Source organism: Oncorhynchus mykiss, chromosome 15 (assembly GCF_013265735.2).
Source record: "Oncorhynchus mykiss isolate Arlee chromosome 15, USDA_OmykA_1.1, whole genome shotgun sequence".
Taxonomy (NCBI): domain Eukaryota; kingdom Metazoa; phylum Chordata; class Actinopteri; order Salmoniformes; family Salmonidae; genus Oncorhynchus; species Oncorhynchus mykiss.
The window spans coordinates 74285790-74300789 of NC_048579.1; the positions used below are offsets into that span (position 1 = coordinate 74285790).

The 15000-nt window shown below is 46.1% G+C and overlaps 1 protein-coding gene across 1 annotated transcript in view; it reads left to right on the forward strand.

The window, feature by feature from the left end:
- LOC118936538 (wnt inhibitory factor 1-like) overlaps positions 1-15000 on the forward strand; it is a 68088-nt gene that overhangs the window by 28255 nt on the left and 24833 nt on the right. Inside the window, exons 5-6 of the mRNA XM_036945359.1 lie at positions 7017-7112; positions 8698-8793. Coding sequence (XP_036801254.1) covers positions 7017-7112; positions 8698-8793 — 192 coding nt within the window. The remainder of the gene's footprint in view (positions 1-7016; positions 7113-8697; positions 8794-15000) is intronic.

Genomic DNA, 15000 nt, shown 5'->3' on the forward strand with positions numbered 1-15000 from the left:
AGGGTTGGGGTGCTATATAGACAGGGTTGGGGTGCTATATAGACAGGGTTGGGGTGCTATATAGACAGGGTTGGGGTTCTATATAGACAGGGTTGGGGTTCTATATAGACAGGGTTGGGGTTCTATATAGACAGGGTTGGGGTGCTATATAGACAGGGTTGGGGTGCTATATAGACAGGGTTGGGGTTCTATATAGACAGGGTTGGGGTTCTATATAGACAGGGTTGGGGTTCTATATAGACAGGGTTGTGGTGCTATATAGACAGGGTTGTGGTTCTATATAGACAGGGTTGGGGTTCTATATAGACAGGGTTGGGGTTCTATATAGACAGGGTTGGGGTTCTATATAGACAGGGTTGGGGTTCTATATAGACAGGGTTGGGGTTCTATATAGACAGGGTTGGGATGCTATATAGACAGGGTTGGGATGCTATATAGACAGGGTTGGGGTACTATATAGACAGGGTTGGGGTTCTATATAGACAGGGTTGGGGTACTATATAGACAGGGTTGGGGTTCTATATAGACAGGGTTGGGGTTCTATATAGACAGGGTTGGGATGCTATATAGACAGGGTTGGGGTGCTATATAGACAGGGTTGGGGTGCTATATAGACAGGGTTGGGGTGCTATATAGACAGGGTTGGGGTTCTATATAGACAGGGTTGTGGTGCTATATAGACAGGGTTGTGGTGCTATATAGACAGGGTTGGGGTACTATATAGACAGGGTTGGGGTACTATATAGACAGGGTTGGGGTACTATATAGACAGGGTTGGGGTGCTATATAGACAGGGTTGGGGTTCTATATAGACAGGGTTGGGATGCTATATAGACAGGGTTGGGGTACTATATAGACAGGGTTGGGGTTCTATATAGACAGGGTTGGGGTGCTATATAGACAGGGTTGGGGTTCTATATAGACAGGGTTGGGGTACTATATAGACAGGGTTGGGGTGCTATATAGACAGGGTTGGGGTTCTATATAGACAGGGTTGGGGTGCTATATAGACAGGGTTGGGGTTCTATATAGACAGGGTTGGGGTACTATATAGACAGGGTTGGGGTGCTATATAGACAGGGTTGGGGTTCTATATAGACAGGGTTGAGGTTCTATATAGACAGGGTTGGGGTTCTATATAGACAGGGTTTGTGGTTTGCAGTTTAGTTACTGTTATATTGGTTCCATTTCACCCGACAAGCCCTGTCAAAGACCAGGTGTGGACCTCAGCTCCAGGTCCGGCTGTAGCAGGGATTCATACTAGCTTAGGGCACTTCCTGTCTGTTACAGGAAGCAGCGACACCAAACCAGACTTCATAAACCAGTGTTAATGTTCCATGTCCTGTCCTATTTCCCAATGCGGGATATGGTGTCAAAGTAGGAGCAAATATACATCTAGCTGTTTAAATCAAAATGAGTACAAAAGGTTTTATAACAGCTAAGGCGTAGTTGTCTGTGTCCAAAATGGCTCCATATTCCCTACATAGGGACCGGGGCGGCAGGGTAGCCTAGTGGCTATAGCCTCTCTACTGTATATAGTCTCGCTACTGTATAGAGCCTCTCTACTGTTTATAGCCTGTCTACTGTATATAGCGTCTCTACTGTATATAGCCTCTCTACTGTATATTGATGTGGGCCCTTGGTCAACAGCAGAGCCCTATGGTCCCTGGTCAACAGCAGAGCCCTATGGTCCCTGGTCAACAGCAGTGCCCTATAGTCCCTGGTCAACAGCAGAGCCCTATGGTCCCTGGTCAACAGCAGTGCCCTATGGTCCCTGGTCAACAGCAGAGCCCTATGGTCCCTGGTCAACAGCAGTGCCATATAGTCCCTGGTCAACAGCAGTGCCCTATGGTCCCTGGTCAACAGCAGTGCCCTATGGTCCCTGGTCAATAGCAGTGCCCTATGGTCCCTGGTCAACAGCAGTGCCCTATGGTCCCTGGTCAACAGCAGTGCCCTATGGTCCCTGGTCAACAGCAGTGCCCTATAGTCCCTGGTCAACAGCAGTGCACTATATAGGAAATAGAATAGAGTCCCTTCCTCTGTTCCTCGTGTTGGATAGAGTGAATCCTGAGTTAACTGAAACCAGACTCATCCCTCCCTCTGTCCCTTGTGTTGGATAGTGTGGTTACATCCCAAATTGTACCCTATTCCCTAGATAGTGCACTACTTTTAAATCAGAGTCCTATTATAGGACCTGGTTAAAAGTAGTGCACTAAATTGGAATATGGAGCTTTTTGGGCCACAGATATTGTTTTCTTATTGTGACTCTGGCCACATGTTGTCTGGTGCCAGTGTTAAGGTACTGTCCCTATTCCCTATATAGGGTTCTGGTCAGAAGTAGTGCACTATGTAGGGAATAGGGGTGCCGTTTTGGACACACACAAGGGTTCCTCACACGCCGATAGATCTCCAGGACTAAGAAGGATAGTTTGACATCTCTGTTGACATCCATTACCACCTCAAAGGCTTCTCCTCCATGTTGTGTTGTAGAGCGCTGGTTTTCAGTCTGCTTTGAACCAGGCCCTGTTGTAGAGAGATGGTATTCAGTCTGCTTTGAACCAGGCCCTGTTGTAGAGAGATGGTATTCAGTCTGCTTTGAACCAGGCCCTGTTGTAGGGAGATGGTATTCAGTCTGCTTTGAACCAGGCCCTGTTGTAGAGAGATGGTATTCAGTCTGCTTTGAACCAGGCCCTGTTGTAGAGAGATGGTATTCAGTCTGCTTTGAACCAGGCCCTGTTGTAGGGAGATGGTTTTCAGTCTGCTTTGAACCAGGCCCTGTTGTAGAGCTCTAGGATTCTGTCTGCTTTGAACCAGGCCCTGTTGTAGGGAGATGGTATTCAGTCTGCTTTGAACCAGGCCCTGTTGTAGAGCTCTAGTATTCAGTCTGCTTTGAACCAGGCCCTGTTGTAGAGAGATGGTATTCAGTCTGCTTTAAACCAGGCCCTGTTGTAGAGAGATGGTATTCAGTCTGCTTTGAACCAGGCCCTGTTGTAGGGAGATGGTTTTCAGTCTGCTTTGAACCAGGCCCTGTTGTAGAGAGATGGTATTCAGTCTGCTTTGAACCAGGCCCTGTTGTAGAGAGATGATATTCAGTCTGCTTTGAACCAGGCCCTGTTGTAGGGAGATGGTATTCAGTCTGCTTTGAACCAGGCCCTGTTGTAGAGAGATGGTATTCAGTCTGCTTTAAACCAGGCCCTGTTGTAGAGAGATGGTATTCAGTCTGCTTTGAACCAGGCCCTGTTGTAGGGAGATGGTTTTCAGTCTGCTTTGAACCAGGCCCTGTTGTAGAGCTCTAGGATTCTGTCTGCTTTGAACCAGGCCCTGTTGTAGGGAGATGGTATTCAGTCTGCTTTGAACCAGGCCCTGTTGTAGAGCTCTAGTATTCAGTCTGCTTTGAACCAGGCCCTGTTGTAGGGAGATGGTTATCAGTCTGCTTTGAACCAGGCCCTGTTGTAGAGCTCTAGGATTCAGTCTGCTTTGAACCAGGCCCTGTTGTAGGGAGATGGTTTTCAGTCTGCTTTGAACCAGGCCCTGTTGTAGAGAGATGGTATTCAGTCTGCTTTGAACCAGGCCCTGTTGTAGAGAGATGATATTCAGTCTGCTTTGAACCAGGCCCTGTTGTAGGGAGATGGTATTCAGTCTGCTTTGAACCAGGCCCTGTTGTAGAGAGATGGTATTCAGTCTGCTTTGAACCAGGCCCTGTTGTAGGGAGATGGTTTTCAGTCTGCTTTGAACCAGGCCCTGTTGTAGAGCTCTAGGATTCTGTCTGCTTTGAACCAGGCCCTGTTGTAGGGAGATGGTATTCAGTCTGCTTTGAACCAGGCCCTGTTGTAGAGCTCTAGTATTCAGTCTGCTTTGAACCAGGCCCTGTTGTAGGGAGATGGTTATCAGTCTGCTTTGAACCAGGCCCTGTTGTAGAGCTCTAGGATTCAGTCTGCTTTGAACCAGGCCCTGTTGTAGAGAGATGGTATTCAGTCTGCTTTGAACCAGGCCCTGTTGTAGAGAGATGATATTCAGTCTGCTTTGAACCAGGCCTTGTTGTAGGGAGATGGTATTCAGTCTGCTTTGAACCAGGCCCTGTTGTAGAGAGATGGTATTCAGTCTGCTTTAAACCAGGCCCTGTTGTAGAGAGATGGTATTCAGTCTGCTTTGAACCAGGCCCTGTTGTAGGGAGATGGTATTCAGTCTGCTTTGAACCAGGCCCTGTTGTATAGAGATGGTATTCAGTCTGCTTTGAACCAGGCCCTGTTGTATAGAGATGGTATTCAGTCTGCTTTGAACCAGGCCCTTTTGTAGAGAGATGGTATTCAGTCTGCTTTGAACCAGGCCCTGTTGTAGAGAGATGGTATTCAGTCTGCTTTGAACCAGGCCCTGTTATAGGGAGATGGTATTCAGTCTGCTTTGAACCAGGCCCTGTTGTAGGGAGATGGTATTCAGTCTGCTTTGAACCAGGCCCTGTTGTAGAGAGATGGTATTCAGTCTGCTTTGAACCAGGCCCTGTTGTAGAGAGATGGTATTCAGTCTGCTTTGAACCAGGCCCTGTTATAGGGAGATGGTATTCAGTCTGCTTTGAACCAGGCCCTGTTATAGGGATATGGTATTCAGTCTGCTTTGAACCAGGCCCTGTTGTAGAGAGATGGTATTCAGTCTGCTTTGAACCAGGCCCTGTTGTAGAGAGATGGTATTCAGTCTGCTTTGAACCAGGCCCTGTTATAGGGAGATGGTATTCAGTCTGCTTTGAACCAGGCCCTGTTGTAGAGAGATGGTATTCAGTCTGCTTTGAACCAGGCCCTGTTATAGGGAGATGGTATTCAGTCTGCTTTGAACCAGGCCCTGTTATAGGGAGATGGTATTCAGTCTGCTTTGAACCAGGCCCTGTTGTATGGAGATGGTATTCAGTCTGCTTTGAACCAGGTCCTGTTGTAGAGAGATGGTATTCAGTCTGCTTTGAACCAGGCCCTGTTGTAGAGAGATGGTATTCAGTCTGCTTTGGACCAGGCCCTGTTGTAGAGAGATGGTATTCAGTCTGCTTTGAACCAGGCCCTGTTGTACTGAGATGGTATTCAGTCTGCTTTGAACCAGGCCCTGTTATAGAGAGATGGTATTCAGTCTGCTTTGAACCAGGTCCTGTTGTAGAGAGATGGTATTCAGTCTGCTTTGAACCAGGTCCTGTTGTAGGGAGATGGTATTCAGTCTGCTTTGAACCAGGCCCTGTTGTAGAGAGATGGTATTCAGTCTGCTTTGAACCAGGCCCTGTTGTAGAGAGATGGTATTCAGTCTGCTTTGAACCAGGTCCTGTTGTAGGGAGATGGTATTCAGTCTGCTTTGAACCAGGCCCTGTTGTAGAGAGATGGTATTCAGTCTGCTTTGAACCAGGTCCTGTTGTAGGGAGATGGTATTCAGTCTGCTTTGAACCAGGCCCTGTTATAGAGAGATGGTATTCAGTCTGCTTTGAACCAGGCCCTGTTATAGAGAGATGGTATTCAGTCTGCTTTGAACCAGGCCCTGTTGTAGAGAGATGGTATTCAGTCTGCTTTGAACCAGGCCCTGTTATAGGGAGATGGTATTCAGTCTGCTTTGAACCAGGCCCTGTTGTGGAACTCTAAACGTTTGACCGGAGCCCATAAGGGTTCCATTTGGATGTATGAATAGGGTGCCATTTGGATGTATGAATAGGGTGCCATTTGGGATGTATGAATAGGGTGCCATTTGGGATGTATGAATAGGGTGCCATTTGGATGTATGAATAGGGTGCCATTTGGGATGTATGAATAGGGTGCCATTTGGATGTATGAATAGGGTGCCATTTGGGTGTATGAATAGGGTGCCATTTGGATGTATGAATAGGGTGCCATTTGGGTGTATGAATAGGGTGCCATTTGGGTGCATGAATAGGGTGCCATTTGGGTGTATGAATAGGGTGCCATTTGGGATGTATGAATAGGGTGCCATTTGGATGTATGAATAGGGTGCCATTTGGGATGTATGAATAGGGTGCCATTTGGATGTATGAATAGGGTGCCATTTGGGATATATGAATAGGGTGCCATTTGGGATGTATGAATAGGGTGCCATTTGGGTGTATGAATAGGGTGCCATTTGGGATATATGAATAGGGTGCCATTTGGGATGTATGAATAGGGTGCCATTTGGGATGTATGAATAGGGTGTCATTTGGGATGTATGAATAGGGTGCCATTTGGGATGTATGAATAGGGTGCCATTTGGGATGTATGAATAGGGTGCCATTTGGGATGTATGAATAGGGTGTCATTTGGGATGTATGAATAGGGTGCCATTTGGGATGTATGAATAGGGTGCCATTTGGATGTATGAATAGGGTGCCATTTGGGATATATGAATAGGGTGCCATTTGGGATGTATGAATAGGGTGCAATTTGGGATGTATGAATAGGGTGTCATTTGGGATGTATGAATAGGGTGCCATTTGGGATGTATGAATAGGGTGCCATTTGGATGTATGAATAGGGTGCCATTTGGGATGTATGAATAGGGTGCCATTTGGGATGTATGAATAGGGTGCCATTTGGGATGGAAGTCCATGGCATCTCACTGCACTGTAGTGGAATGTGGTTCCCTTGAAGTGGTCTTCTGAGATGGCAGGCTATGGAGAGTGTCAGAGAGAGGGGGAAGGGGGAGGACGGAAGGAAGGAAGGAATGAAGGGAGGGAGGGAGGTTAGAAAGGAAAGGAGGGAGGGAGGACTCCACTAGCCATTCATTCATCTCAACTTTGTTATTTTTCTCTTCTCACGTGTTCTGTCTCTTTATTGTCTCTTCCCCCTCTCTGTCTGTCTGTCTTCCCCCCTCTCTCTCTGTCTCTCTTCCCCCCTCTCTCTCTGTCTCTCTTCCCCTTCTCTCTCCTCCCTGCCTCTCTCTCTCTGTCTCTCTCTCTCTTCCCCCTTTCTCACTCACTCTCTCTCTTTTCCCCCTTTCTCTCGCTCTCCCTCACTCACTCCCTCTCTCCTCCCCGCCTCTCTCTCTCTCTGTCTCCACAGCTAAATGTCCAGGTGGTTGTCGTAACGGTGGGTTCTGCAACGAGAGACAGGTGTGTGAGTGTCAGGATGGTTTCTACGGGCCGCACTGTGAGAAAGGTACGTCTAGTCTCGTCTGTACATCCAAGCCATTCCATCTATCTTCCATCACTACCATAATGATATACAGTAAGTGCACAGCACACAAGCCATTCCATCTATCTTCCATCACTACCATAATGATATACAGTAAGTACACAGCACACAGTCAACACAATAGCTTGAGTTGCTCATTCTATAGAATTAAATTAAAATGATTTTCTTGTGGGTTTTTTTCCCCTTCTCCTTGGCCCACATCAACAATGCTGGGTGGAATATCTTCTTTTATTTCCTGGAATGTCTCCACAACAAAACAAAACAAAAAAAACCTTATGAAATGAAAGGCTAGAGAAAGAGAAGAGGTTGTGTGTTGTTTCACAGTTATGAGACACCAGTCCTGCTCAGGCAGGCCTGTCATTTTCAGACAACAGAACCACCACGTTGCATTTAAATGTATTAATGAATCTGTAAAAGGTTATGTTTGCTGCGGCTTAACGTTGCCTCAAGGCACCACAACTTAAAAAACATCATGGAAATTACAAAGCACTGGTTCAACAGGCTCCATCCAGACTAGTTAAATGGAGAGCAAATTTATTTGAAAAGTTTTTCCATGACAGAAAAAACAATCATGTTAGCAGGCAGGCAGGCAGACGGGCAGGCGGGCAGACAGGCAGGCAGACAGACAGGCAGACAGACAGGCAGGTTGGGCAGTGACGACCACGTGTTCCATCTATTTAAGGCTTTAAGAGGTTAGAGAGAGACTCTGTCCAGCTTTAGACTGACTGAGAGGGTAGAGAACAATGTTGTTTTTTTGTTGTCTTTGTATCATATGAACAGTAAGGACTCTCCACGGGGATTTCACTGTCTACTCAAACAGGGCTACGGAGCTCCTTTTGGTTCGCCCCCCCCCCACACACAAAAAAATGAAGCGGCAAAAAAAGTCCGTAAAACTACGTAGAGGAACATCCGTTATGTGGACCGTGTGGAGGCGTCGAGGCATCTAGAGTAGACTATGGGTTTTTATAGAGAAGTGTTCTGTGAGAACAGCCAAGTTTTATTTTAGGGGGTGTCGACGGGTCTTGAGACATTGTGTTTACGATATTTATTCTTGGCCAAGACTCAACAGTACTAAGGCTCTTTAGTGCCTTCTACAGGCAGCGCTAAGTGAAACATTCATTATCGCAATGAATGTAGTGTTGGAAGGGTGAATTAAATGAATGTAGTGTTGGAAGGGTGAATTAAATGAATGTAGTGTTGGAAGGGTGAATTAAATGAATGTAGTGTTGGAAGGGTGAATTAAATGAATGTAGTGTTGGAAGGGGGAATTAAATTAATGTAGTGTTGGAAGGGGGAATTAAATGAATGTAGTGTTGGAAGGGGGAATTAAATGAATGTAGTGTTGAGGGGTGAAGGGTTACAATCAGTTGAAGGTGAATTAAATTAATATAGAGTTGGGGGGGTGAAGGGTTACAATCAGCTGAAGGTGAATTAAATTAATATAGAGTTGGGGGGGTGAAGGGTTACCATCAACTGAAGGTGAATTAAATACTTGAGGTTCCTGACGTAGATTTTTCTCCTCTCCTGTCCTCCTCCGCTCTCCCCCCAGCCCTCTGCTCTCCCAGGTGTCTGAATGGTGGACTGTGTATGAGTCCGGGGGTGTGCATCTGCCCACCTGGTTACTATGGAGACAGCTGTGACAAAGGTACACTCACCTGAAACACGGACACAGTACACATTTCCTAACCCCAGACAAACACACCTCATTCACCACTGGGGACCAACGAACTCCAACAGAGCTCGGTTTGTTGTTTTCAAAGTCTCTGAAAAGGGGTTCTATCGATGAAGGTTGGTTACTAGCTACCTTTTGAGAGGAGGATCCTGCGACGCGGTTAACATCAGTTGCTGGGACCACTACTATCTGTCCAGGGATCCTCCAAAAGTCTATAGAGCTGCTTGGCGTAGCAGCTAGCCTAGCTGCTAACTAGCTATCAAGCTAGCAAGGTTTCCTGAAAGCTTGAACACAGCCCGCGACGTGGTTAGCCCTTGTGGCTGGGGCCCAGTATTGTCCCAGGCTTGTGGCTGTCTTAAATCCCTGCTGTTTGTTACTGTTTCCATCTGCCTTGCGACCTGTCCTGTCTGGAACTGCGTGGAGTAGCTACATTAGCCTACGTTGCTACCATGGCATCCAAAACCAAAGCCGGTGGCAGTACCACTGTAGTACTCCAGACAGTAGTGTCTCTCTTTCACAGGTGAAGAATCTTTTAAAACGACAGAAAATATGTCTTCAAGCAGATGTTACAACAACAGGAAAATAGCTTCCAAGAACTTAGTCCAAATACACAAAAAGTTTTGTAAAATTAAAATGTTTTAAATTAAATAAAAATTAAGATGATCTGACCAGAGAGGTCCAGGACATTAAGATGATCTGACCAGAGAGGTCCAGGACATTAAGGTGATCTGACCAGAGAGGTCCAGGACATTAAGATGATCTGACCAGAGAGGTCCAGGACATTAAGATGATCTGACCAGAGAGGTCCAGGACATTAAGATGATCTGACCAGAGAGGTCCAGGACAGTAAGATGATCTGACCAGAGAGGTCCAGGACATTAAGATGATCTGACCAGGGAGGTCCAGGACAGTAAGATGATCTGACCAGAGAGGTCCAGGACATTAAGATGATCTGACCAGGGAGGTCCAGGACATTAAGATGATCTGACCAGGGAGGTCCAGGACAGTAAGATGATCTGACCAGAGAGGTCCAGGACATTAAGATGATCTGACCAGGGAGGTCCAGGACAGTAAGATGATCTGACCAGAGAGGTCCAGGACATTAAGATGATCTGACCAGGGAGGTCCAGGACATTAAGATGATCTGACCAGAGAGGTCCAGGACATTAAGATGATCTGACCAGAGAGGTCCAGGACATTAAGATGATCTGACCAGAGAGGTCCAGGACATTAAGATGATCTGACCAGAGAGGTCCAGGACATTAAGATGATCTGACCAAAGAGGTCCAGGACATTAAGGTGATCTGACCAGAGAGGTCCAGGACATTAAGGTGATCTGACCAGAGAGGTCCAGGACATTAAGATGATCTGACCAGGGAGGTCCAGGACAGTAAGATGATCTGACCAGAGAGGTCCAGGACATTAAGATGATCTGACCAGAGAGGTCCAGGACATTAAGATGATCTGACCAGGGAGGTCCAGGACAGTAAGATGATCTGACCAGAGAGGTCCAGGACAGTAAGATGATCTGACCAGGGAGGTCCAGGACATTAAGGTGATCTGACCAGAGAGGTCCAGGACATTAAGATGATCTGACCAGAGAGGTCCAGGACATTAAGGTGATCTGACCAGAGAGGTCCAGGACATTAAGTTGATCTGACCAGGGAGGTCCAGGACATTAAGGTGATCTGACCAGGGAGGTCCAGGACATTAAGGTGATCTGACCAGAGAGGTCCAGGACATTAAGATGATCTGACCAGGGAGGTCCGGGACATTAAGACGATCTGACCAGAGAGGTCCGGGACAGTAAGATGATCTGACCAGAGAGGTCCGGGACATTAAGATTATCTGACCAGAGAGGTCCGGGACATTAAGATGATCTGACCAGAGAGGTCCAGGACATTAAGATGATCTGACCAGAGAGGTCCAGGACATTAAGATGATCTGACCAGAGAGGTCCAGGACATTAAGATGATCTGACCAGAGAGGTCCAGGACATTAAGATGATCTGACCAGAGAGGTCCAGGACATTAAGATGATCTGACCAGAGAGGTCCAGGACATTAAGATGATCTGACCAAAGAGGTCCAGGACATTAAGGTGATCTGACCAGAGAGGTCCAGGACATTAAGGTGATCTGACCAGAGAGGTCCAGGACATTAAGATGATCTGACCAGGGAGGTCCAGGACAGTAAGATGATCTGACCAGAGAGGTCCAGGACATTAAGATGATCTGACCAGAGAGGTCCAGGACATTAAGATGATCTGACCAGGGAGGTCCAGGACAGTAAGATGATCTGACCAGAGAGGTCCAGGACAGTAAGATGATCTGACCAGGGAGGTCCAGGACATTAAGGTGATCTGACCAGAGAGGTCCAGGACATTAAGATGATCTGACCAGAGAGGTCCAGGACATTAAGGTGATCTGACCAGAGAGGTCCAGGACATTAAGTTGATCTGACCAGGGAGGTCCAGGACATTAAGGTGATCTGACCAGGGAGGTCCAGGACATTAAGGTGATCTGACCAGAGAGGTCCAGGACATTAAGATGATCTGACCAGGGAGGTCCGGGACATTAAGACGATCTGACCAGAGAGGTCCAGGACATTAAGATGATCTGACCAGAGAGGTCCAGGACATTAAGAACAGTTTGCAGTTCTCTCAGGGAGAACTGGATGTCCTGAAAGAGACTTGCAGCAAGATGACAACAAACTGTAAATTCATGTGAGATAACATCAGCTCTCTCTTTGTGAATCATTATTACAGATCGCTGGGGAATGTCTAGAGGGAACATATCTAGAGGGACAATATCTAGAGGGACAATCCAGGTGAAATAACATTGTTGTGGATGGCATACCAGAGTCTTCATGTAACCGATGTGAAATGGCTAGCTAGTTAGCGGTGGTGCGCGTTAATAGCGTTTCGATCGGGTGACGTCACTTGCTCTGAGACCTTGAAGTAGTGGTTCCCCTTGCTCTGCAAGGGCCGTGGATTTTGTGTTGTGATGGGTAACGATGCTTTGTGGGTGACTGTTGTCAATGTGTGCAGAGGGTCCCTGGTTCGAGCCCAGGTAGGGGCGAGGGGACGGATGAAAGCTAAACTGTTACATTCACATCACTGGGACAAGTCTGAGGAGAAAGGAAGACAAATTATCACTTTAAAAGCTGCAGATGGATCATGGGAAGATTGAGGTCTGGAAAACCTGTCACCAGCCCAGGTGACAGACACAGGTCGATATGTGGTCAAGTTCCTGAGGTTTAAGGACATGATGGCTGTTCTGGACAGAGCCAAGAACTTGAGACTAACAAAACATCTTCCTTAACGAAGACTTCTCGTAAGCTGTACACAAGAGGTGGAAAATAACTTGTCCCAGCCGTGAAAGCTGTCAGAGAGCGTGGGGACATTGTTTACATCCACTACAACATGCTCATTGTCCACCCTCCTTCCCAAAAAGACTGGGAGGAGTGAGAGAGCCTAGCTTCTGGCTCAGCAGCTTCAGCCCCACATCACATACACCAATTGACACTCACAAGTGCCCTGTTGACTGACTCTATTAGCCAGACAATGTTCTTGTCGAGCTGGAAAGGTCTAAAAATATATGTTATTAATCAAAAGACTGGGAAGAGTGAGAGAGCTGTTATTATTATGTTATTAATCATATGTACTATAGCCGTAGAAATAAGGTTTATGAGATCAATAACTGGAGAAAAAAACTACATCTGATAACATTCATATACTGGCCATCTCTGAGACTCACTTAGATAATGCCTTTGATAATACAGCAGTAGCAATACAGGGATATAACATACACAGAAGAGACAGGAATGCCTATGGCGGAGGTGTTGCTGTATATATTCAGAGCCATATTCCTGTAAAGCTTATAGATGATCTCATGTCTAATGCTGTTAAAAGTGTTGTGGTTGCAGTTTCACTACCTCATATAAAGCCTCCTATTTTAGGGTGTTGCTATATAGGCCAACATGTGCTGACGTTCATTATCTGGATAACATGTGTGCAATGCTTGATAATGTGTGTGCTGTTAGCAGATAGGTCTATTTTCTGGGTGTCCCGAATATAGATTGGTTTTCATCAAGCTGTCCGCTCAAGAGGAAGCTGCTCACTGTAACCAGTGCCTGTAATCTGGTTGTGTGTCTTGACCTCCGTCAAACCCCTGAGACTGACTCACCGAACCCCTGGGGTTCGATCGAACCCAGGTTAAGAACCACTGATGTAGGGCCTACAGAAGAGACAGGAATGCCTATGGCGGAGGTGTTGCTGTATATATATATTCAGAGCCATATTCCTGTAAAGCTTAGAGGCAGAGACAATAAGAAGACACAGTGGCAGAATAAACTCAATCACACCTTTTGTTTCATCACAAAACAGGAGAGCGACATCTGTCCGATGAAGTCCACAAAACACATGTAACAAACAGTTACACGCTCAAGCACGTTAATGTTTCCGGAACATTTTATCAGACTACTAAACTATTGATTTAGAACCATGGAGAGTTTTACCGCAAGTCGTAAAGAAAACAGACTATTCCAGCGTCATTTCAACGTCAACATTACAACATCATCTAACCACCTCTGCTTAGTCTAATACAGAGACAACAGGAGCTGTGTCCACTATTCCAGCACCATTTCAACGTCAACATTACAACATCATCTAACCACCTCTGCTTAGTCTAATACAGAGACAACAGGAGCTGTGTCCGCTATTCCAGCACCATTTCAACATCATCTAACCACCTCTGCTTAGTCTAATACAGAGACAACAGGAGCTGTGTCCGCTATCCCAGCACCATTTCAACATCATCTAACCACCTCTGCTTAGTCTAATACAGAGACAACAGGAGCTGCCTCCACTATTCCAGCACCATTTCAACATTACAACATCATCTAACCACCTCTGCTTAGTCTAATACAGAGACAACAGGAGCTGTGTCCGCTATTCCAGCACCATTTCAACGTCAACATTACAACATCATCTAACCACCTCTGCTTAGTCTAATACAGAGACAACAGGAGCTGTCTCCACTATTCCAGCACCATTACAACATCATCTAACCACCTCTGCTTAGTCTAATACAGAGACAACAGGAGCTGCCTCCACTATTCCAGCACCATTTCAACATCAACATTACAACATCATCTAACCACCTCTGCTTAGTCTAATACAGAGACAACAGGAGCTGTCTCCACTATTCCAGCACCATTACAACATCATCTAACCACCTCTGCTTAGTCTAATACAGAGACAACAGGAGCTGTCTCCACTATTCCAGCACCATTACAACATCAACATTACAACATCATCTAACCACCTCTGCTTAGTCTAATACAGAGACAGCAGGAGCTGTCTCCACTATTCCAGCACCATTACAACATCATCTAACCACCTCTGCTTAGTCTAATACAGAGACAACAGGAGCTGTGTCCGCTATTCCAGCACCATTACAACATCAACATTACAACATCATCTAACCACCTCTGCTTAGTCTAATACAGAGACAACAGGAGCTGTCTCCACTATTCCAGCACCATTTCAACATCATCTAACCACCTCTGCTTAGTCTAATACAGAGACAACAGGAGCTGTGTCCGCTATTCCAGCACCATTTCAACATCATCTAACCACCTCTGCTTAGTCTAATACAGAGACAACAGGAGCTGTCTCCACTATTCCAGCACCATTACAACATCAACATTACAACATCATCTAACCACCTCTGCTTAGTCTAATACAGAGACAACAGGAGCTGTCTCCACTATTCCAGCACCATTACAACGTCAACATTACAACATCATCTAACCACCTCTGCTTAGTCTAATACAGTGACAACAGGAGCTGTGTCCACTATTCCATCACCATTACAACATCAACATTACAACATCATCTAACCACCTCTGCTTAGTCTAATACAGAGACAACAGGAGCTGTGTCCACTATTCCAGCACCATTACAACATCATCTAACCACCTCTGCTTAGTCTAATACAGAGACAACAGGAGCTGTCTCCACTATTCCAGCACCATTTCAACATCAACATTACAACATCATCTAACCACCTCTGCTTAGTCTAATACAGAGACAACAGGAGCTGTGTCCACTATTCCAGCGTCATTTCAACGTCAACATTACAACATCATCTAACCACCTCTGCTTAGTCTAATACAGA